Genomic DNA, 24,161 nt, shown 5'->3' with positions numbered 1-24,161 from the left:
AAACCAAAAACAAAACAAACAAAAAACAGCTTTATAATGACAATATGTGAGTACTCAAGAAGAAGTAAGAATGATGACCTGTGGCACTAAAGAAGCAGTGACGAGCTCTGCTTGAGTGTGGGACACTGAGTAACCTGACAGAAAATACAATTAATCCAAGTATTAAAAAAGTGAATATGAGTTTGCCATCAAAAAAAAAAAAAAAAGGAGGGGTGAAGAGACAGACTAGTGGAACAGCAAGTGCCAATGGGTAGAAGAGTGAAAAGTGTTGCAAAATGAGGACTGAATGAAAAGAATGCAAAATGAGAACTGCCTTATACATGGAATAGTAGGTGTTTGGGGGAAATGACAGATGAAACTGGAAAAGTGGAATTTTATTTATACATAGAATTTATAGTCCTGTTTTTTCTATTTTGATAGTTCCTTCCTGGCTCTAATATCTTTTCTTACACTAAGCCCAACACCAAACATTTCTTTGTCATTTGAGAAGACTCACTGGTAGGTATTTTTCTCACCTCATTTCCTAATTGCTTCTTTCAACTGTTTTGGTTAATTTACAAATATGAGAATTAATTTTAGTTACTGTGTTCAAAAGATTTTATTAAAAGGTCCTACCTTTGGTCCAACTAAATGGCTATTCAATTTACTAATTAAAAGAAATGCTTATAGAATTTCTGGTCAAGACGGCAGGATAGGTAACTCAGTGCTCACTTCCTCTCAGGACCACATCAATTACAATAAACCACAGAAAAAACCATTATTGAGAATCACTTGAAGTCTTGCTGAACTGAAGCTCTAAAATTAAGGACGTGCTGAAGAGGCCACCTTGAGAATGGTAGGAGGGGCAAGAGACACAGAACAGGCTGCGTGCGACTATTGAAAACTGGGAGGGATATCTTGGTTGCAGAGGTCCCCTTCCCTGAGGAGTGAGGAGTCTGAATCCCACACCAGGCTCCCCAGCATGGTTTCCAGTGCTGGGGAGAGAAGTCCACATAACTTCTGGTTGTGAAAACCAGTAGAGATTGTGGCTGAGTGTTCCTAGGTGTTCCTTTTAAGGGACCGGCACACAGACTTATTACGGAAGGCCTCACTCACTCTGAGCTTCAGCACTGGGGCAGCAGCTCAAAAGACACCAGAGACACATGGGAAGGAACTGAGTTGTCTGGCCTTAAGGTGAGGGCTGAAGGGGCAGTTTACCCCAGACATAGGAGCTGGCAGAAGCCATTGTTTCTTTTTGAGCCCTCCCCCTCCCTGTGTGCAGACACAGGAAGATGCCATATCTGAGACTCCATCAAACTGGCTGTCAACTTTTACCTGCTCTGCCCTAGTTATTGTTGTCCGACGCTACCCCACCTAACTTTTGGGCACACCCAAGCTGCTTCCAGTGGCCTTTCCATATAAACAGCCTGCCTTGGCTCATGCTGTGGACTTTCCTAAAATCTCTCAAAGATTCACAAAGCCAAACAAGCAGCATCTGGTGCCAGTGTGTCCCATACCTCTGGCTGAGCAGCCCTAAGCCTGGCATTAGCGAAAGCTGGCCCTGATTTGCAACCCTGGCTCTCTCAAGGCACCGCCAAGCACAGCACAGGTGGTAGCCATCTCTGGATTGCTTTGTGGCTCATTCCAGGTGGCCCTGAGCAAGGTATAGTCTGTCGCTGACCTTGGCCAGCAGCAGGTCCCCTCCCCAGAGGCCCGAGGGCTGGCAGGCCCAGTGGCCAGCTTTGAACTGGGCCAAAGCATCACTCAGCCACGTCCAAGGATGACACACCCAAAGGGCAGACCAGGCAGGCACCAGAGCCCTGCTAAAATGAACCCGGCTCTGTAGGGTCAGCCCCTGAACAACAGCCTCCTCCACTGTTGTCACGGACAGTCCTCACAAGCAATCAGCCTGAAAGTCAGTCCTTTTTATTGAAGTGCAAACAGCAACCAAGGCTAAACTACAACAGGAGGGCACACATAACCCACACAAGGGACACACCTGGAGCACCCAGCTCTAGTGACCAGGGAGACTGTACACTGGGTCCCACAGGAAACCTACTACATAAAGCCACTCTACTAAGACTGGGAGGAATAGCAGCCCTACCTAATACATAACAACAAATACAGGAAGGCAGCCAAAATGGGGAGACAAAATAACATTTCTCAAATAAAAGAACAGAACAAAGCTCCAGAAAAAGAACTAAATGAAATGGAGACAAGCAATTCACCAGACACAGAATTGGCTATGAGGATGCTCAGTGATGTCAGGGAGAGCTCAACAAAGAGATAGGAAACATTAAAATGAAGATAGAAAATGTAACAAAGAACCAGTCAGAAATAAAGAATACAATGCTGAAATAATACCAAAAAGGGAATCAACAGTAGAATAGATGAAGCAGAGGATCAAATCAGCAATTTAGAAGATAAAGTAGCAAAAACCACCCAATCAGAACAGCAAAGAGAAAAAAAGAATCCAAACAAAATGAAGGTAGTTTAAGGGGCCTCTGGGCCAACATCAAACATACCAACATTCGCCTCATTGGGGTACCAGAATGAGATGAGAGAGAGCAAGGAATTGAAAATCTGTTTGAAGTAATAATGATGGAAAGCTTTCCTAACCTGGCGAAGAAAATAGACATATAAGCACAAAAAGAGCAGCGTCCCAAAAAAATGAATTCAAAGAGCCCCACACCAAGACACACCACAATTAAAATGCCAAAGGTTAAAGACAATGAAAGAATCTTAAAAGGAGCAAGAGAAAAGCAGTTGCCTACAAGGGAGTTCCCATAGAGTGTCCTCTGATTTCTCAACAAAAACTTTGCAGGCCAGAAGGGATTGGCATGAAATATTCAAAATGATGGAAAGCAAGGACCTGCAACTAAGATTACTCTACCCAGAAAAGGTATCATTTAGAATGGAAGGGCAGATAAAGAATTTCCCAGGCAAGAAAAAGCTAAAGGAGTTCCTCACCACCAAACCATTATTACAAGGAATGTTAGAGGGACTTAAGGAAAATTAAAAATAATAAACTCAAAAATATGAATAATAAAATGTCAATAACTACATATCTGTCGACAATTACTTTAAAGGTAAGTAGATTAAATACTCCAATCAAAAAATAGGGTGGCTGAATGGACAAGAAAACAAGACCCTTACATATGCTGCCTACAAGACTCACTTCAGATCAAAAGACATACACACATTGAAAGTAAAGGGATGGGGAAAAGACATTTCATGAAAATAGTAAAAAGAAAGCTGTGGTAGCAATACTCATATCATATATCTGACAAAATAGACTTTAAAACAAATGCTATACAAGTAACCAAGAAGGACCCAGATATCCCACTTCTGGGTATTTATCCAAAGAAACCCGAAATGCAACTTTGAGGGGACGTGCGCATCCATATGTTCATTGCAGCATTGTTTACAGTGGCCAAGATGTGGAGGCAGCCTGGGTGTATGCTGATGGATGAATGGATAAAGAGGAGATGGTACATATATACAATGGAATATTGCACAGCGATGGAAAGGAATGGGTTCTTGCCATCTGTGGCAGCATGGATGGACCTGGAGGGTATTGTGCTGCAGTGAAAGACAGACGCAGTGTGATTTTGCTTATATGTGAAATCTAAAGAATAAAACAAACAAACAAACAAAAACAAACTCATGGATACAGAGAACATTTTGATAGTTGCCAGACAGGAGAAGTGGGGGTTAGGCATGGGTGAAAAGGGGGAACGGATTAAGAAGTACAAATTGGTTGTTAAAAAGAAGTCATGGGGATGTAGGGTATAGCATAAGGAATATAGTCAGTAATAGTGTAATAACTGTGTATGGTGTCAGATGTGTACTAGATTTACTGGTGTGATAGATGGGAGGGGATTGATGGCAGGGTGAAAAAAGTGAAGGGATTAAAAAGTAGTACAAATTTACAAAATTACAAAATAGTCATGGGGATGTAAAGTAAGGCATAGGGAATATAGTCAATAATATGTAACTATGTATAGTGCCAAGTGGGTACTAGACTAGTCAGGGGGATCACTTCTTAAATTATATAAATGTCTAACCACTACGTGTACACCTGAAGTTAACATAAAATTATATTCAATGTTAACATTAATTGAACAATTTAAAAACGGGGGCGGGAGATGTAGGGGAATAAGAAATTCAAATTTCCAGGTGTAAAACGTCCAAGTCATTGGGATATCATGCACAGCATAGGGAATAGAGTCAATAGCATTGTGATAGCGTGGTACGATGTCAGACGGCTGCTGGACTTATCATGGTGATCACTTCTTTACGTATATAAATGTTGAATAAGTATGGTGGACACCTTAAGCTAATATAATATTGTACGTTAGCTGTATTTTAATAAAAATCTTAAAAAAAGAAGAAAAGAAAAAGAAATGCTTCTAGTTATGGTTTAACATGTTACCAGTTGAAATCAAATTGATTAATTTATCTCTTTGCTTGGCTAATTGACTGTCCCAGAGGGTAAACATTAAAGACATTTTTCAGGACGTGTACCTTTATGCAGCTAGCTGACGTTACTTTCTCCTGATCTCCTGCACTTGCTTCATCCTACAATCAGGAAGGAACGCCATCTTGAACTTTTCTTTTGTAGAACTCTTTTGTCCTTTGAAGTATTTTAATTATTACTTAATGAGCTATTTCCCATTCCTGGATGTTTGGGTAAATTTTCAGAGCATTTAGAATTCATATGACACTCCTTTCACTTGCAGGGAATTATCTTTTTTATTTCAGAATTCCATGATCTGTGAAATGGGTATTCAGTTACTTAAAACACTTCAAGAGATTAGTTTCATGGCCTGAATGTCTGCTCTAAACAGTTCAAAGGTAACTTTTGTTTGCTCACATTTAGCAACGATTTTAAAAAAAAAAAAAACAACAACTTTGAATGGACTGCTTTATTAAAATAATGGAAGAACTCAGTAGAGGAAGAACTCCCAGGGAAGAGGTTAAATAATATAAATAGCTCTGCTGAGAGTGCAACAAAGTTCTCTATTGTGCTGTTGCCACAGCAGCACCAATAATTCAAAACAAGGAAGTGGAGTCTCATGTTTAATATAATACAGACTTTTCCCTAGAACTTCTGTGGTCTATGGTTTTTCAGGGATTGCATGTTTATCTACATGTGTCTAAATTTAGATACGCCTTTTATGTAACATGGTAAAAGAGAAGAACTTAAAATTCTATAAGATGCAGTTATCTCTTACGCATTTTTTTGTTTGTTTTAAATTGACTTTAAACTGTCAGGAATTTTCCTGCTGAAATAAAGCCCCAGGATATTGTGGATATGTGCATATGGTCAGAGACATAATCTTTCATGCATTTCACATTCAATTTAAAAAGGTCATTTTGAAAGAGGTATAAAGAGGTGTTTGGTAATTCAAGAAAGAAAAATGATTTTTTTTCTATTGAACATTTAACCCCATAACAAGAGCTGCCTCTGCTATGGAAGGAGGTATTCTATTCTGAAGGTCCAAAGATGGAAACTCAAAAACCTGGATGTGAGTCTTTAGGAATTTTAAAGTAAACTTTATGTCATTTTACAAATATTCATAGATTTGAAAGATACTGATCTTCAGTTTCAGGCATGTATAAAATTTAATATCCTATACAATAAAGTACAACTAAACTTAGCTTTGTGAAGAAAAAGGAGAAATTTCAATGCACAAAACAGGTCATTTATACATAAACATTTGAATTTAGCAAACTATTTTTTATTAAACATATTTGCCACAACATTGTCTGGATAGAAGCCTCCTTTAAACTTTAAAACTTTTTTGTCCGTAAGTTAGTTGCTTTGTCTTGCTGCCTACCTACTTGGCTTTCATACAACCAATTTTATATTTGTTCCTACTGAAAACTAAACGTGTAGGCAATTCTGATGGTTATAGGATAAGAATAAATGAGATGATTAGGGAAATTTTCATGTTTTGAACTTTTTTACCTAGTGATTCCATGATGCAAAAAAATTGGTCAAATATATATCCAGTATATGAGTGTCTACATTTTATCCATTTAACAAAGGTAAATGTTGCCGAGACTAGTTTTCTCAAAGGTTTAGCTCACGTATTATGTATAAATTGGCCAAATATTGTTTTACATAAAAATTGTATTATGGAATTATGACTCTATTTTTCACTTATCTCCTCTGTATAGTGTTTAAAGGGGAACTAAGAATGTTGAAAGGGGAATTCTCAGAGGTTTAAGAAAATAATTTTGCATTACCATAAAAATGACTGACAGTTAAAAAGAAAATAAAAATAAAATGAAAACACACTTATTCAGCAGATGTTTGTTAAGGAACTACCTCTGTCAGGTATATTTCTAGGCACTGGAGATAAAGATTTGAAAAAGACAGGATAGCCTCATGAAACTTACATGTAATGAATATTTAAATAGGGGATTGGGATGATACTATAACCTATTGAGATTTTCCAATATTGTTATGACTCCTTCCATTTGTTCATGCATTCAGGCAATATTTGCTTATGAGCACATCAAAATTTTTATTATGTACCCTAATCTGCCTTTCTTCATCCAATGTTATGTTTTCCAATTTCTCAAAAGAAATAAAATTTTAAAACTTAAATGTACTTCACATGTCATTTGACAACAGAATTAGAATTGTCCATGTTAGACCTTTGTTTTTTTTGCTTTTCCATCCCAACCTTGGTACTTTACTTTTGGGAAGGTGTGTGTGAGATTCAAGAACAGAGCTTTGTCTGACTCCAATACAGGATCAGGCAAAATTATATTGGTGTCCTGGAGCACAATAAACTTTCTATATGATGGCCATGTTTTATGTGGCATTAGTGAGCAACATAACTGACTTGTATTAGTAGATTTTTTCAAGAGGAAGAAAGTATTGCATAGGCTTTGAGGCTAGTCTTACTGTTCAGAATTAGTATGCTTTATGTAGTATGCTTTTTTTGTAGGTACTCTATGAGAGGGGCTGACAAAGGCTTCCATGACTTGCAGTCTTCACATGATGAAAATTGAGGACCTGGTAAAGGATTTCAGGAAACCACTTACTTAATTGACTCTCTCTTTCAAGGAAAATGTATTTCAAAGTATGATAACCTAAGATTTGACTCCAAAGCTTTAGTGTAGATGAGAAATCCTTCTGGCTGAACTGTATGGCTAATGCTCAATTACCTTAGCTTCTATTAAACCATATTCTAAACACTTTCCTTTGTAACCATCACCTTGTGCAGAAGTCTGTATTTTTAGCCTTTAAGCAGAGCTCAAGCACTGTATTTAGACATCTGACTTGAAGACTAAAATTTGCTCAGTGAGCAGAACAAATGCTCAGAAAATAACATTTCAAGGTTAGAGTTAGTGTCCTGAATAAAATTCCTTTTCTTCTTTTTCTCCCTATTGAATATAACATAAATAATGTACCCTGACGGGCTTTCAAGATTAAAAAGTCAAAGAATAACAGTGAACTTGGAGAGGGAAGAGGGAGTAATTAAAAAATGAAGGAGCTTCTGTTGAACAATTGTTTGCCTGAAACTAAGTACACGTTTTATTCCTGATTCAATAGGATTATGGATCTTAAAAGGATTTTCAAAAACTATATAAGTAAAGGTTTTAGAGAAAGGGCCAAAATGAGCCTACAGTCACCTTAAAAAATATTGAAATAACACACACACACACACACAGTGTCATAATACCCCTCTCAGAATGGGGAGAAGACCGTTTAAATGTTGCTAATGATTAGTTGTAGTAATTGTAGTTACCAACTTTTGAACATTTGTAATGTGCTAGTCATTGCATGAAGGCCCTTTGTATAATTAACCTTATTTAATGTTCATAGTAATTCTATGAAATGGGCATTGCACAAGAGATCGCAAGGTCCCAGGACCCTTTCCAGAAAACGAAGTCACATACTTGCACTGAGGGAAAGTGATTATCACCTGCTGAAAAGTTCTTTCAGAATCCAGTTTACTTGGATTGTGTGTGACTTGGTCAGGAATGTGTCCCTTTGTACCCCAGGAGGCACGCATCTCATATCTCACAGTTGTAACTGCATCTCACAATGAGGCCATAACTAAATGGACATGGACACTCCCTGGTGGAGGGCGTACTCTTCACTTAGCCCAGTCTCAACGTGCACAGCACCGGTTAGAGCCGAAGACTATTTGAATGCTTGAAGATTCTCATTCTTGGAACAAGGGCTAAAAGAAATACTGGAATTTCTGGATAATTTTTAAGCACTGCGTTTAGAAAGGAATAAGCAACAAGTGAAACCCTTTGACTCTGTTCGGATCTTTGATGTCCTAATGGTTAAAGTACACAAGATGACATTCCATACTAGGGCTCAAGAATAACGTAAGAAGAGAGAGAGGAAATCAAAGTTATCTGAGTTATTTTTAAACTTGGTGGATTACCAAGTTTATGTAGAATAACAGTGGGCTGACTATTATATGGTGAAATGCTTGTCAATTCCGCTTTGCAGAGTGGGTTGTCAGTACATATGGCCCAAATGGTATCTGCATTCTTCATTTAAAATTCTAGAGGTTCTCATTGCGTTTTTATGTCAAGCATGTTGTGTTGCTCTGAAACAGAGATCTTTAAATAATAAGCTATAATTCCATGTAGTCACTGAGTCATGGACTTTTTTCAGAACTCTTGGAAGATATCACCATTGTTTATGGATGGGAACATTCAGCCTGGGGAAATGAAATGATTGCTCAAAGAGAAACAGTAAAATAATAGAATCAGCCATGTAATACTTTGGGTTTTAGAAAAGTATGAATAACAAACAAATCAAAACAACCACCTCCCTCAATTTCAGTATTTGTGGAATATCCTACCCACCACTTTACCTCTGGCAAAACTACAGGGTAGAAAAAACATTATTATGGGAATTAGAAATATGTCTGTTCAGACCCTTCCTCCGTATCTCTAACTATACAACTTGGCCGACCTAACCTTCATTTTCTTACATGCTACAATGATTTTATATATGTGCAGACTTCTTTATAAAGAAGTCTGATAACTGCCACTTTAACAATGACTATTTTTATAAGGTGATTTTTTTTCTTTTGTGCTCATTTTTTTGTATTATTTGATTTTGTGATCATATATTATTTGTTTAATAATTAAAACTTTCCCTTTAAAGTCAATCAAATAATTATGAATTTTATTTAGCATTTACAAATAATATGTGAGATGCTAATTTAAGTGCATGCACATGCACACACACACATTTTTTTCATGAAGATTGTTGTGATAATTAAATGAGTTAAAATTTTCAAATGTCTCGTATTATGACGAGTATAGACAAAGATAAATTTCTTTCTCCTTCACTTGATTTAAATACAACTCTCACTGTAACTCTCATCCCAGGTGAAAATTTGCTTATTCATCGTGCAATAAATCTGTTTTTAAGAGTATACTGGTTCCCCCATAACCAAGGTTTTACTTTCTACAGTTTCAGTTAATGCAATCAACCATGGTTCAAAACTATTCAATGGAAAATATCCAGAAATAAACAATTGATAATTTTTATATTGCACCTCATTTTAAGTATCATGATGAAATCTCAAGTCTTCATGCTATGTCTTCCCTGGGTTGTGTCTTCCCTCTCTATATTGTATTCACGCTGTGTATGTTAGTCACTGGGTAGCCATCTTGGTTGTCAGATCGACTGTCATGGTATTGCAGTGTTTTGTTCAAGTAACCCTTATTTCACTTATTAATGGTCCCAAAGTGCAAGAGTGGTGATGCTGGCAATTAGGATATGCCAAAGAGAAGCCATAAAGTGCTTCCTTTAAGTGAAAAGGTGGAAGTTCTTGATTTAACAAAGCACTTTATCATCTCACCTCAACATAAGTAGGGTGAGTATAGTACACTAAGATATTTTAAGAGACCACAATCAGCTAGTTTTTAATTACAGTATATTTTTGTAATTGTTCTATTTTATTACTAGTTATTGTTAATCTCTTACTGTGACTAATTTATAAATTAAACTTCATCGTAGGTATGTATGCATAGAAAAAAACCATAGTATATATAGGGCTTGGTTCTATCCATGCTTTCAGGCGTCCATTGGGGTCTTGGGACGAATCCCCCGGGGATTAGGAGGGTGGGGGCTAATGTACTTTAATCTCTTTATGGAGTAACTAAGGTGACTGACCAGCTGACAAGCTTTACTACATTAATGTGAGGTGGATTTCACCCTAAATCTCCTATGTTGCCAGGCTGCCTTCACTTTATCAAGGAGTAAAATAAAAAATCCACAAGCCAGAGTAGCTATAAAATAAAATTCCTGAAGCCAAAAGACCAAGTAAAGGGCACTGTGATATGTGAGCAGATTCTGGCACTGATGAAAAGTGCTGCAGAAATTTTTGATGTCTTCAGATTTATGAAGTATTTTTTTTCCTGATGTTCAAAGTCAAAAAGAAAAGATAAAGAGAAGACTATAAAATTTATCTATAATCATACCATTCAAAGGTAACCACTTTTCACATTCTGGGCTTTTCTTTCTGTCTGTTTTCTATTGAATACAGCAGGTCCTCAAATAACGTCATTTTGTGTAAAGTTGTTTTGTTCTAACTTTGATGAGAAAAAAAATCAATTCCCAGCTGAGGTCACCGTCTGTTTGCAGTTTGCACGTTCTCCCCATGTCTGTGTGGTTTTCTGCAGGGATTCCGATTTCCTCCTACATCCCAAAGCTGTACACATGATGTGAATTTGCGTGTCTCCATTGTTCCCGTCTGAGTGAGTGTGAGGGCGCACTGAGATGGAAAGGCGTCCTGTCCAGGGTGGGTCCCACCTTGCACCCTGAGCTGTCAGGAGATAATTTGTGACCAGAAATATGCAGTGTGGAGTTAACACTTGATTATATCAATTAGCCTATAGTAAAACTGGCTTAAATTCGAAGTTTCCAAGAACCTATCGATGATGTTACGTGAGGATTTACTGTACGTGGATAGACTTTATGTATGAGGTGTGAGTATGAGTGGTGAGTGAGTGAAGTGTGTTTGTGTTCCAAGATGTGGATAATAATACATATATGTTTTTGTATCTTTTCACCTTACTTAAATTAACACTGTAATGTAATGTTATTATATTTTTAATGTCATTAAGTATTTTCAATATCATGATTTGTAGAAGTTATAATTCATCATATAATTATAATGTCTTCTATTATTCCCCTTATATAGGGAATATAGACAATGTGCAGGTGTTCAACAATATTTTAACATGACAGCGTGATGGACATTCATTTATGTAAATCACCATCCACATCCCTTTAATTTTTTTCTTTAGGAATGATCCCTAGAAATAAAGTCACTTTCAAAGAGTGTGAACTGTTTAAAAAATTCTTGATACACTGTGACAATTTTTTTCTCCAGGAAAGGTATACCAATTTATACTCCTGTCAGTAGCATACGAGAGTGCTTGCACATTATATGTCTATCATCATCATATATTAGCATCAATTAGTAGTAAAAATGTTAATCTTTCATAATTTGCATTTATTTGATTACTAGTGAAGTGAATACTGTTTTGTTTGCTGAAGAATACACACACACACACACACACACACACATGCATGCACACACACACAGCCAGAATGGTCTCCCTTTTTTTCAGCAAGTACTAGATACGTTGTATTCCAATAGCAGTTTTTAAAAATTTATTTGATTATATGTCAGTAAGCAAGATCTTGGTTAAAAATAATCACCTTAGCAGCAAGTTTAATGAAATGCTTAAAGCATTGTAAAGACTGCATTTGGAATGCTTTCTTTAGAAAGATGCTTATGAGATTTTCAAATCTCCTTTTATGCCGGGCCATTGGTAATTTTGTTGTTTATCTTGGGTTCCCCAACAATGTCAAACTAGCAACTTTCAAACCTGCAAACATTTGCTTTTGTCATCAAAATTGAAAAATATAACTGAAAGGGAAGATTTAGTTCACAAACTGTATAATCTTCTGATTCTGCAGAATTGAAATGAACAAACTTGAAAACATGTAAGGACCTAAGCTCTAGTCAGTGTGTAGCTTAAGATCGGAGAGAGTGAATTTCCTTTCAAAGTAAGCACTAACTGGACTGTACACTCTAACAAGAAAAGGTAACAGCTCCAAAAGTTACATAATCATTGCCACACTAATTACTAGGATTCTAACAGTTCCTTTCTACATAGTTTCTTGGTACATCTTTATAATTCCAAAACATCACTAGTAATTGCAGGATTTTTAGTGTGTATACATGTATTTTTTAAATGGTCTCACTATGTATGATTTTTGAAGATGTTAGCTTATTTTTCCAGGATGTCATATTTGCTGCCTAGGAGGATCAGCTTTGAAACATTTCTAGTTAAATATTTCTAATTTGGGTGAAAATAGGTTTTTATAGGAGTAAAATGGTGTTCAAGTCTTCAGCAGATTGAAGGATAAAACTGGATTATAAGAAGAGATGTTTTATAAAGTATTTCTCAAACCTTAGAGGAAGTTCATAAAATAATTTTATTTAATTTATTTGTTTCTCAGTCTAATTGTGTAGGACACATCTCCCTGGCCCATGCTGGTATTATGAGCCTTGTGCTACCCCCGGCTGAGGCAGTCGGTTGCTGATCGTTGGTCAGCTGCTCATAGCAGCTCTCGCTGGCTGCTGGCCACCCATGCTGGCCACCAGCCACTCATGGCAGCACATGGTAGCCCACAGTAGCCCACTGCAGCACACAGCAGCCTGCGGCAGCTCACGCCGACCTCCAGCTGCTCACAGAAGCCCAGCTCCAGGAAGAGCTGTTGTTCACAATCTTAGCTATAGAGGGCTGCCCTGCAGCTCACCGGCCCATGTGGGAATCCAACCTGTGACCTCGGCATTAGGAGCACAGCGCTTCAACCACCTGAGCCACCGGGCTGGCCCCAATTTTATTAAATTTAAACAGGACTCAGCTTCTAATATTCATTTCGTAAATAGGAAAAAAGTAATTAAATTATTAAAGCATTTTCATTATAAAGGTTAACTTTATTATTTAGCTCATAGGGAAAGTTATTTTTTTTACCTCTTTTAAAGCTCTAGGTCTTTTTTAATTGACACACAATTATATGAGTGCTTTCTATGTCATGCATTCACTCTTAGATCCTGCCTGTGTGGGCTCTGACTATCTAATAATGGGGACAAAATAATGACATATATATCTGGAACACAAGGTAATAAATCTAGTTACTTGAGCACATCTGTATTCTGATTTGCAGACAGCTTAATTTTCATTTCTGGTCTTTAGCCAGTACTTGACATGGAATAGAATTGAGTATTTGAGAGGTATTTCATTTGTTTGTCCATTTTAACTGTGGTTCTTTCTGAATATGTTCAAAGAGCTTTTCATAGCTCCACCCTCTAATTTTCAAAAACTAAATATACTTCCTGTTGCTCATTTCTTACCATAAAACCTTGTGTTCATTTTAGGAAAATTAGAAAATACTAAAGAGTAAAGTGGGGGTGGGAAATATATATATACACACACACACACATATCCATTCTGAATTCCTGTTCACATGTTGACAGATACTCCAGATTCTATTCTATTGATTCATGTATAATTGTTTTTACAAAATGGGGTCAAAGTGCTTTACAGTGAATATCGTATTTTTCACATTACATATTTTATAAATGTCATTACAACATTTTTATTTTATTATTATTATTATTATCATTATTATTATTTAGCAACTAGTAGCTAAGACAGAGATCATGTTTGCCTATAGACAAATTTGGTGTGGTCCAAAAAGTGTTCGCCAATCTTTTGAAAAAGGGGATTTCACATAAAAATCCAGATGGCTACTTTCTCTTGAAAGATGGGTGGCTCTGCGCTGCTCCTCATGTGCTTGGCCAAGGTCAGCAGGAGCTGATTGTGGCTGTGGCCTTTGCTGAGTCAGTGCTCTGCATTCATTGCAACCCCTACCAACCGCGCCAAGTCTCCCTGCCTCCTTCATGTTCCTGCCTGAATCCTGGAGCCAGCTCAGTTTGCAAGGACAGAGGTTTGTCTGCGGTAGTGGTGTGCCACGAGGCTGTTCTGACTCCGGAGGCAAGGACTGGAAGTTTGTGGGAATGTTGTGTGGATGCTACAATGCTTGGAGGGGGCTACTGGTATTTAGTGGACCGGTCTCCCGGACGTGGGGAGTCTCATGATGTGAGAGGCAGCACTGCACCTGGAGGAATGTTTCTGGTGTCCTGCATTTTCATATATCCCTTTGGATCGTCATTTGGGTAAAACACCTGTTTATTATGTTTGGAGCCCAGAAACAAAATCTGTTGCACATCTAAAGACTGCTTTTACTCAATTTTAGTGTACACTGAATTTTCGATGACTACCCTATAATTTCATGTTTTATTATTAGAAGCTTTCCTGTGAATTGTTCACCATTTGAAAAACCATGTCACTGACAACAATATAGTTCATGGTACCCGAACAACCAACACGCACAGCTCTATCCGTGTGCATTTGTAGCTCCCTTGTTCAATATAGAAAAAGGGAAAGTTGAGACTCCTTTAGAATATTTTATGAATAAGGAATAATTTTCAGTTTCTGTGAGATAATATTAATCATTCTTCATGTTTTCTTCCATAATTTGTGGTTTGCCGTCGCAAACTGGACTTCTGGACTTCACTTCATCTCATTTTCCTTTTATTTTATCATGTGCCTGTAAGTCATTTATTGTTTCTTATTTCAATGCTAGATTTTATTCTAAAGTTCACTCAACCCACACGACTTTTACTTTCCTACCCTTCTTGTAAAGACTGGCTTCTTATTACTTCTCTTCAATCCTTATTTAGTCATTGGTAGTGAGGCAAGCTTTGGAGGAATTATTGAATGTGTAACTTTATTGATTTTTTTTAGAAATATTCTATAGCAAAAGAGGCAATGCAAAATACTTGTATTAAAAGTGAGGGGCTTTGTGCTTCATAAGCTTGATGTTCTAGGTGAACATCAAGGTCGTATGTAAGTCCTAATGAGGCTTACTGTCTTCTACAAAGACACATTCCATAGACATACTTTATGGCGAGACTTAGACTTTATGAAGGCATATGCTGTAGGATTTTAGAGAGAGGCAAGTCAGCATGTTTGAATGGGGGAAGAAGGCTCCTGGAAGAGGCTGAGATGTGTCACTGAATGCAGAAGCTTGGGGAGAAGCTCCATAGTTTTAGAGAAGGAGAGAGTGCGGGTGGTTCTCTCCCTTTCTTTTTCATTTTTCCTTCCCTCTTTCTGCTCTGGAACTCTCCATCTTTTCCCCTTCCTTCCTTGATGATACAGAAGCCGTAGATGTGATTGAGGGACTAAAGCAACTTGGTTGTGGGTATGAAGTGTTGATCTTAGGTATTTGCTCTCACCTTAAATTCAGAGAAATATAATGATGTGACCTTGAGGCTTTAGAACTATGCAGTTGTTGCTTGTCCAGGGACATTGTGGGTGGGATCTCAAAATTAGGCGTCGCTTGTGTTTCACTTCAGTATACTACATTTTCTTAGCTCTAATCAGAAAACAAACTTACGGAGATGGAAAATAAATTCAATAGTTCTCTGAAGTTTTTCTTTTCCTTATTTTATTAGGTAAGTAATATTGAGTAGGAGTGGGGGGAGGAATGCTAAAAGGGGAAGAGTGACAGTAATGAATTGCAAGTTTCCTTAGCCTACTTCAGCTTACCAAATTTAACCCTTTCTACAACACCTTGACCATATGCGACTATATAAAAACTGCTCTGAAGGGACACTGTCTCAACCAATCAGAGGCCAGGGTCAGTGAGCCTTCACTGATGATTTGATTTTCAGACATCCTTTTTTCTAATGCCATAATCTTTAGTTATGGTGGGACATAACACTTCAAAGTAAATACTCTATATTCAATCAAATGCCACCCATTTAGGTTGCTCAGAAAATTGTATGATGTAGGGTTCTGGGGTAACAGTGTTTTGTATGTTGCAACCTTTTGCAGTTGTATCAACATATCTTAAAGATTTAATTTCATTAAAATCTGTTTTGGGCTCTGTGTTTTCTTCTCATTTATTGCAGATCTTTATACCTAGACAACAGTACATAGCTTCTTCAGAGGACATTGCTTTTTCCCTCACCCAGAGGCACACATCTTCTGTTTTGTCCTATGTTTTAATTGCTAAACTACAGAGGAAGAGAATCGTCTGAGCCAGGGCCTCAAGTTGTGGAAGTTTCTATATCCGGTAAATTGGCTCCATTCCAGGGCAGAATAACTTATCAACAAATGAAACACCAGCTACTTCCCACACATCCTCTGATTGCACTAAAAAATCACTCGCCTTCCCACCCAGCTGACTGAGCTTGCTTAGAGTATGCAGCTGACAGACACTTTCTCTCTCGTCCTCCTCATTTTGTTGAATCGCTGGTTTCTGTAGTCTATTAGGTTTCTTATTAATAGTAATAAAATGTTCATTCAGTAACTGTCTCATGCCTGTGAACTAGATATTGTCACTCTCTTTCCCCTCAAGTTATGCTCTTTCTATAAAGTTATGCTGTAGCAGGAAAGTGAACTGGAAAACTGATTTTGTATCCGTAGCATCAGGTACTATTTAACCAGAGGGAGGGACTGATAAAATTAGCAAGTTGACTAACCACTTCCCTTCCTTGTGGCTCTTTAATATTATAACGGATACAGTAAAGTTCAGAAGGACTGGGCTAGTTTTCGAAACCACAGCACACTTTGGCAAAGAGGGAATGCACAACAGAACGGGTAAGTTTCTTTCTTTTGATTTTTTAAAGAGAACTGTAAAAAGGATATGGGGGTGGACATTTTAAAGTTTGGCTATGCAAATAGTCTCTAGTAATCTGTAGGCTGTGGAAAGATGAACCTGTTATGAGGAGGGAAGCAAAAAGGTTTTCCAATCTGCAGCAGTGGCTCCAACAGCAACAAACACATTCGAGGGAGAAAAAAAGATGCAGCTCTGGGAATGTCTTCATTGTTCCAGACAGACAAGACTAAGCTATTCTGGGGGGAGGATTCCTGTGTTAGGAAAACTTTTGATAAATATGTTTCTATACTCCTCGGTTTTGAAATGCAGAGTGTGGCATGGTCAGCAGAGGCACTGACTGACTGAACCAGAATGTTCCTCTGAATCCTGAAACAGCTAAAGATCTTCAGTTATCTTCTTTGCGCTTGAGAGTTTTATCGCTTGTAACTTTTTATTATGGAAAATCTCAAACACAAACCAGAGAAGCGCGAACAGTGCATAGCTCCCCTTGCACCTGTCACACAGCTTCCAGCTCAGGACTTGTGTTATTTTCCCACCACCTCCACGGTGCGCTCCCTCTCTTTAGGTTTACTTGATTCACAATATCTGAAATGTGCCCCTTGTGAACATCATCTCAAAGAGACCTAGAATCTCCTAAAGACTCATACAAGTACAGTAATATAAGGTTTAGGGAAATATTATTACAGACAATTCAATTAGGAGTCCGAGAAAGCAAGACCAAGTTTCCAACGGTTGTTTTCACAGTGGGAGTGGGAGGAGAGGATCGTAGTTAAGATCAGGGACTCTGGAGACAGACTGTTTGGAGTTAGATTTTGATTCCATTGCAATCCAGTGTCCATGTGGAAGTTTCCTAACCTTTCTATGCCTTGGTGTTCTCACTTGAAAAATTAAAATAATAATAATACGGATCTTTCAAGGAGAGGAGACACTGCCTGTAAAAACTTCACAAATTGCCAAGAACAGAGAGTGCTCATTGTAAATTAGTCCCAGAACTGTGTGCTGAAATTATTAGAGTGATAGTGGAGATGAGATGTGTTTAAACAGACAGCCAAACACATGTTTGAGCACACTTTTGTTTTCTGACCATGGTTTTCTTCCTGATGATTTATGTAGTGATGTGAGGCTAGGAAGAGTCTCCATTGAGATCTCTTACTTCCCCCTGGGTCCCTGGAAACTCCCTGCTTCTGCTCTTCCCCATCAGTTCTGAGTTAACTCTCCTCCCCCCAAAAATAGTGTCACAGCTCGTCTGTCCACCCTCTCACTTGAAGGATAAGGGAATAGAAATGTGGCTAAGCTCACAGAGCAAGGAGTAGTTCTGAGGAACCAGTCATGAGCTCCCCTAATGCCTGTGAAGGGGTGTGTGGCAGCTGCGTGTAGGCACATCTGCTGAGCCTGGGAGGCAGCTGCACGTCTGAGACCTTGTCCTGTCCTCTCAGACACGTAGGTCTCCAGGCTGGCCTCCACCTTCCCCGGTCACAATCAGCCCTGATATTGTTTTTCATTAGTAATGAAGACAGTGAAATGCTGAAGATGGTAAGTGGAGAGGTGAAGACCTTCCCTAGTTTATTAGTTCTCTGTCTTATTAAGAAAATCCTAATGGCTGCTTTTTATTGAGCACTTACTATGTACCTGGCACAGCACTGGGTGATGTTCTCATTTGATCATTCTAATATCATCCTAATATCGTTATGTGACGCCTACTGTTTTATAGATAGGGAAACTGGGGCACGGGGCGATTAAGCCATTTATTTTGATTACCCAGCTAATAAGAGACAGCTAGGATTTTGTTCCAGGTCTGTTTTTTTTTTTTTTTTTTTTTTTTTTTTTTAGTTTCAGGTGTACTTAGACATTTATCATTTATATCCCTCACACTGTGAACCCCCCTCCCCCCATCCATTATCCCTCCGACCTCACACCGAGCCATCACATTATATATATAAAATTATAGTTGGCATTCATTAATGTTTAGCTTCTGGTGTACAATGCCATGGTCAGGCATCCACATTATCTCTGAGGTGGTCTCCCAAATAGGACGCATGTCCATTGGGTACCCAAGAAAATCTTTACAACAGGTCTGTTTAACTTAACTATTTCTTAGCGCATTTGTCCATAAGAAATCAGTTTATTCACACATATGCAATCAAAATGCATCATGATTTTGCTCTTAGCCTTCCTGAAGGTGATAGCCATCAATATTCCTTTAAAGCAAGCTGAATGGAAAAGCTTTAGTCTAGCACTAGTTTTCCCACAGTGCATTTTCATAATACCTAATTATAAGCTGGAAATTTGTGATAAATCTTGACAAATACAGACGCTGGGGAGGCCGGGGGTAAAGTTACCACTGTAATGAAGTAAATATTGAACTGAGTGGAAAAAAAGAATTGCTATTTTTGTAAATTAACTCTATCTCAGTGGTAGACTTTGTTTTTAAGGCCATTTGTCTCTCTCGAGTTTTTGTAAACGATGGATGAAATTCATCTAAGTCAATTTTCAAGAACATGCAGTGCTGTTGTAAAACAAACGACAAACACTGATGCACTGCAGAAATAAAAATTGGCTGAATCTTCTGGGAGGTGCTGAAAAGAACTGGGGCATGCACAGTCAGACGTTTTAGAAACCTGGAATTGACTTTCAGTGCTTTTTCTTTCAGATTACTGGTACAACTGTAAAAATAGAACCAAATGTGTGAATGGAGGGAGAGGTTAACTTCACAACTTTGGAGAATTTTTTTTTCCCTCCAGTGGAGTAATGGTTCTCTAAAAAAAAAAAAAAAAATAAATTCCTTCACTAAAAGGAACATTGTCTAGAATATCCAGCTAAAAATGAAAACATCAGATATAAAATGATTGACTTTTCTTATCAGGCAATCTGATACGATCAGCAATCTTTATCTTTCCTTCATTGGCTACAGTACTTTTGTCATCTTGATAAGATCAGCCAAGTTTACTTATAAAAACATTGGAAGAGATTTGAAATACTGCTATCTTTTTGCAGAGAAAAGAGAAGATAAATGGAGTTGAGGTTGTATGTGTGAGGTGGGGGTTGGGGGGGACTGTGGAGGAGCCGAGTACAATGGGAAGGATCATTATGATAAAGCATCCTTGGATCCCTAATTCTTTGAGAAAGCGAAGAGGCTATTTAGTACTGGCAACTGCAAACCATTTTTTCCAGAATTATTCCACCACCTCTATTTTGTTTTGCTTTTGTCTTTATCTCATAAGAACACGTCATTCACAACTTGTAACATAGGATTAAGGTTGGAAATTTCCACATCCATTTATGGTTAGAGACAGGTTCCGAAGTGCCATTTATCTTGTCAGGGTCCCCTTCTTTGTGCAATAATGTCATTTCTGATGGGCTTGGTTACCACTGAATGACTAAATACCAATGCCCTCATGCTTCCAAATCCACCTTTTCTGTCCTAATTTTTAACATTTGTCATGGCTTTACTGTCACTGCTGTTTGGGGATTAAATGTTTTGTTGAAAGTCTTGAGTAAATAAAACATTGTTTTTCCGTGAGATGAATTCTCTTTTTCTTTCAACCATTTCATCACAGTTTTTTATTATCACCTGCCCTGGATTACCAGAGGTCAATAATCACACCTCTTACCCTCAGAACACATACAGAAAGCTGTATAAAGTGAGTGAACTTGTAGTTGATAAAATTACTGCATTCTATCGTATTCTGTCTTCACTGGACTAACTACATTGGGAAAGGCGGTGTGTGTGTGAATAAGAGCCCAAACTCTGAGATTAAACAGCCAAGGTTCAAATCATATTACTCTGAAATTTGAGGTATTTTATTAACCTTCCTAAGCCTTTATTTCTTTACCTGTAAAATGATCCTGAGCTCATAGTGGCATAGTATGAATTATGGGATATGAGGAAGTATGCTAACTATTTATATGGCATGTTATACATATATTGGGGGATCAGGAAAAGTCTCTCTCAAGAGAGGTTCGCTTTAAAGTGAGCCTGAATGACACAGAAAAATCCGTCTAGTCACAGGAACCTGCATGTGCCAAAGTGGTTAAGAGTTTGGCTTCTCTGAGAAGGAGACTAAAGGCCAGTGTGGCCAAAAGATGGAAAAAAGCAGGGAGTTGCTTGGAAGTATCAGCAGCAGAGCCCAGGTTGTGCAGAGCCCAGCAGGTCGTGGGAGGGAAGCTGCATACTGTCCTAAGTACAATCAGAAGTGATTGAAAGTTGACACAGGAAGTGACATGATCTGAATGCTATTTTAAAATTAGTTGCAGAGTGGAGACTAGATTCTCAAGGAGCAAGAATACACATATAGAAATAGATTAGAAAACTCTTACAGTAGCCTAGTTCATAAATGATGGTAGCATGGGCTAAGTAGTGCCAGCGGGGATGAGGGCAGTGGATGGAGCGGACAGATCTTGTATAATCAATAGACTCAGGAAAGAATTGGATATGAAAGTGAGAGTGACGAAGGTGTCAATTATGATCCTATGACATGAGTAGCTGGGTCTGGGGAGATGTCCTACATGAAGATGGGGACAATTGGAAGAGGAGCAGGCTTAGACATCTCAATTGGAATGCTTTTGAGAAATTCAAGAGAATACATCAAATAGGCTATGGATGGCATGTAGATGGTATGTTAAGCCATGTAATTAAATGTGATTACCTGGGTAGATGGTATGAAGTGAGAAAAGCTGAAGGCCCAGTACTTAACCATAGGAAAGTCTAAAATTTAGAAGTCAGGTACAGGACAGGTAGTCAGTGAAAAGGAGGTAGATAAATAATGGCTAGAAAATAGAGGAAACCAGAAAACAGAATGTTCAGGAGAAAGGAGTGATTACCTATATCCAATACTAATTAAAGAGCTTATAAATTATCTAAAAACATCATGGTATTCAGTAACATGGAACTCATTGGCATACAATAAGTAGGCAGAAAATTTAATTTCTTTAAAATATTATTCCATGTCTACGATTGACTAATCAATCTTACTATTGACTAATTGAATAAATACATGAAAACTCATTCTATTTAAGAGTCATGTTAGTTTCCTAGGGGAGTATATTTATAAATTTCCTTGTTTTATTTTCATTTAACTGTATAATATTCAAGGAAATAATGATAAACTATTTATGCTGGTCTAAAATTTGTTTCCACTACAGTGTAAACTGCTTCAAATCAGCCTTTTCTTCATAATTGTATTCCCAATGGCAAGGTCCCTGGGTACTGCTGAGGGCACCTCTTGGGGGTGCCATTCCCATAAACCAATGACTGTCAACTGGTCAACTGGGGACGTTTTCATCCTCCAGAGGACATTTGGCGATGTTTGGAAATATTTTTGACTATCATAACTGGGGGCAAGGGAGGCTACTGGCCTCTAGTGAGAAGGGGACAGGGGTGCTGCTAAATAGTCTGCAGTGCACAAGACAATTTCACACAACACAGAATTATTCGACCTAAAATGTCAATAGTGCTGAACTAGACTATGATACAGACGTGCTCAGTTCCCACCATGAAGTATAGCCCATAGGAGTTATTCACTCGAGTTTGTCTTCAAGAGAGTCGGGATCTCTACCAATAAGTTCCTGTACTAAGCCGTCTTTCACTTTTGTTTCCATCTTGGGACTTGGTAGAAAGAAGTGAATACATGAAAGAAAAGGGCATTTCTATAAACTGCCTCTGCAGCATTAATTGTCCACAGAATTCATCTAGACGATTGGAAACAGAGGGCAGTGCTCCACCCAATGGATGGTAGACTTTTTACAGCAGAGCTGGAACCTTTAAGTAGAATTAGTTCCTATGCTAAAGTATGTATCAGGGAAGTTTAATATTAGAAATGATTTAAAAAATTATTAGGCTGAATTAAAAAACCCTCCAAGGACCTAACTTTTTCTTTAAAGATAAACATTTTTATTTTCATTTTATTATAAAATAGTTCATATAGCTAAAGTTGTGTGTGTGTGTGTGAATGAATATAGTAAACTCCTAAGTACTCATGACCAACTTACACATTGAATTAACCATTACCTGTGAAGCCTCCTGTGTGACTCTCTGTCCCCACCCCTGCCAAGGGTCCACGCAATTCTGAACTTTTGTTTATTGTTTCTTTAATTAGTGTTAAAGTTTTACTGCATATGTATGTATATCTAAACAAGGTATGAAACTGGAGTTTCAAAAATATCTATGTCTATGAAATTAGACCATTGTCTTACACCATACCCAAAAAGCAACTCAAACTGCATTCAAGACTTAAGCATAAAACCTGAAACTATAAAACTCCTAGAAAAAAACATAGGGGGAAACTTCATAACGTTAATGTTGGCAGTGGATATAACATCAAAGGCACAGGCAACTGAAGCAAAAATGGACAAGTGGGACAACATCAGACTAAACAGCTTCTTCACAGCGTAGGGAATAAACAGAGTGAAAAGGCGGCCTACGGAATGGGAGAAATATTTGAAAATCATGTATCTGATAAGGAGCTGATATCCAAAATATATAAGGAAATCCTACAACTCGATAGCAAAATAAAATAATAAATGCTACTACTAATAAAAATAACCCAGTTAAAATGGGCAAAGGACTTGAATAGATATTTCTTCAAAAAAGACGTACAAATGGCTCACAGGTATATGAAAAGGTGCTCAGTCTTGCTCATCATCAGCGAACTACAAATCAGAACCACAATGATATATCATCTCATACTTGTTAGACGGCTATCTAAAAAAAACAAAACAGAAAATAAATATTGGCGTGTAAAAACTTGGGACCCTTATAAAAAAATCATGTGGTATACATATATGTAATGGAATATTATTTAGCCATAAAAAAGAAGGAAATCCCAGCATATGCTATAACAAGAGTTAAACCATGAATACATTATACCAAGTGTAAAGCTTTACAATGGGCATCATTGTAATAGATTCACATTAAAAAACTAGGTTGGATTCTTGTGACAGTGAATATGTTATGGTTCAATTTGGAATTTTTATACAGCTTGGAACAAGTTTTTAGTTCTAATTGGAAGGTGTATAGTTAATTAATCAGAAGAATCAGATTTGGCATAAGTGCTAGGTGAAATTGTGACTTCAGCAAAGTTTGTTTCTAGGGTACCATTCCCCTTTTTGTTCATTTTCTTGGTCCTCAGTTTCCTCCTCTTCAAAATAAGAAGTTGGTCTAAATAATGTGTAAAATCATTTAAAAATATTTTCTCTGCCTTTTGAGCATCTGTCCCTTTAATTTTCATGAACCCCCTTCCTACCTGTTAGGGCTTGAGCCTGAGGGATTTCACTCAGCTCTTTCCTCCCTCACATCAAATTTAAATGCTACAGCTGTACGTTCCCTTTTCTCAGAGGCCTGCTAGTTAGTAATGCTAATGTGTTCTATCTGTATTATTCACAGCAATTCACAATATGCGACTACTGGCCTAATGTATTC

At 37.8% G+C, this 24,161-nt stretch overlaps 1 protein-coding gene across 13 annotated transcripts in view; it reads left to right on the top strand.

Annotated features, from left to right (window-relative positions):
* Positions 1-24,161, top strand: part of HDAC9 (histone deacetylase 9) — an 857,167-nt gene that overhangs the window by 172,461 nt on the left and 660,545 nt on the right. For 3 of the 13 annotated variants that reach the window (XM_081080302.1, XM_081080299.1, XM_081080297.1), the window contains exon 1: positions 16,309-16,725. The exons of the other annotated variants lie outside the window; for them this stretch is intronic. In XM_081080302.1, the coding sequence (XP_080936428.1) occupies positions 16,710-16,725 (16 nt within the window). In that variant the 5' untranslated portion in view covers positions 16,309-16,709. Of the gene's footprint in view, positions 1-16,308; positions 16,726-24,161 lie in introns of those variants that run through there. 13 annotated transcript variants of the gene reach the window in all.

Source organism: Rhinolophus hipposideros (genome assembly GCF_964194185.1).
Source record: "Rhinolophus hipposideros genome assembly, chromosome: 18".
NCBI lineage: Eukaryota > Metazoa > Chordata > Mammalia > Chiroptera > Rhinolophidae > Rhinolophus > Rhinolophus hipposideros.
This window is presented reverse-complemented; position numbering and strand designations above follow the sequence as displayed.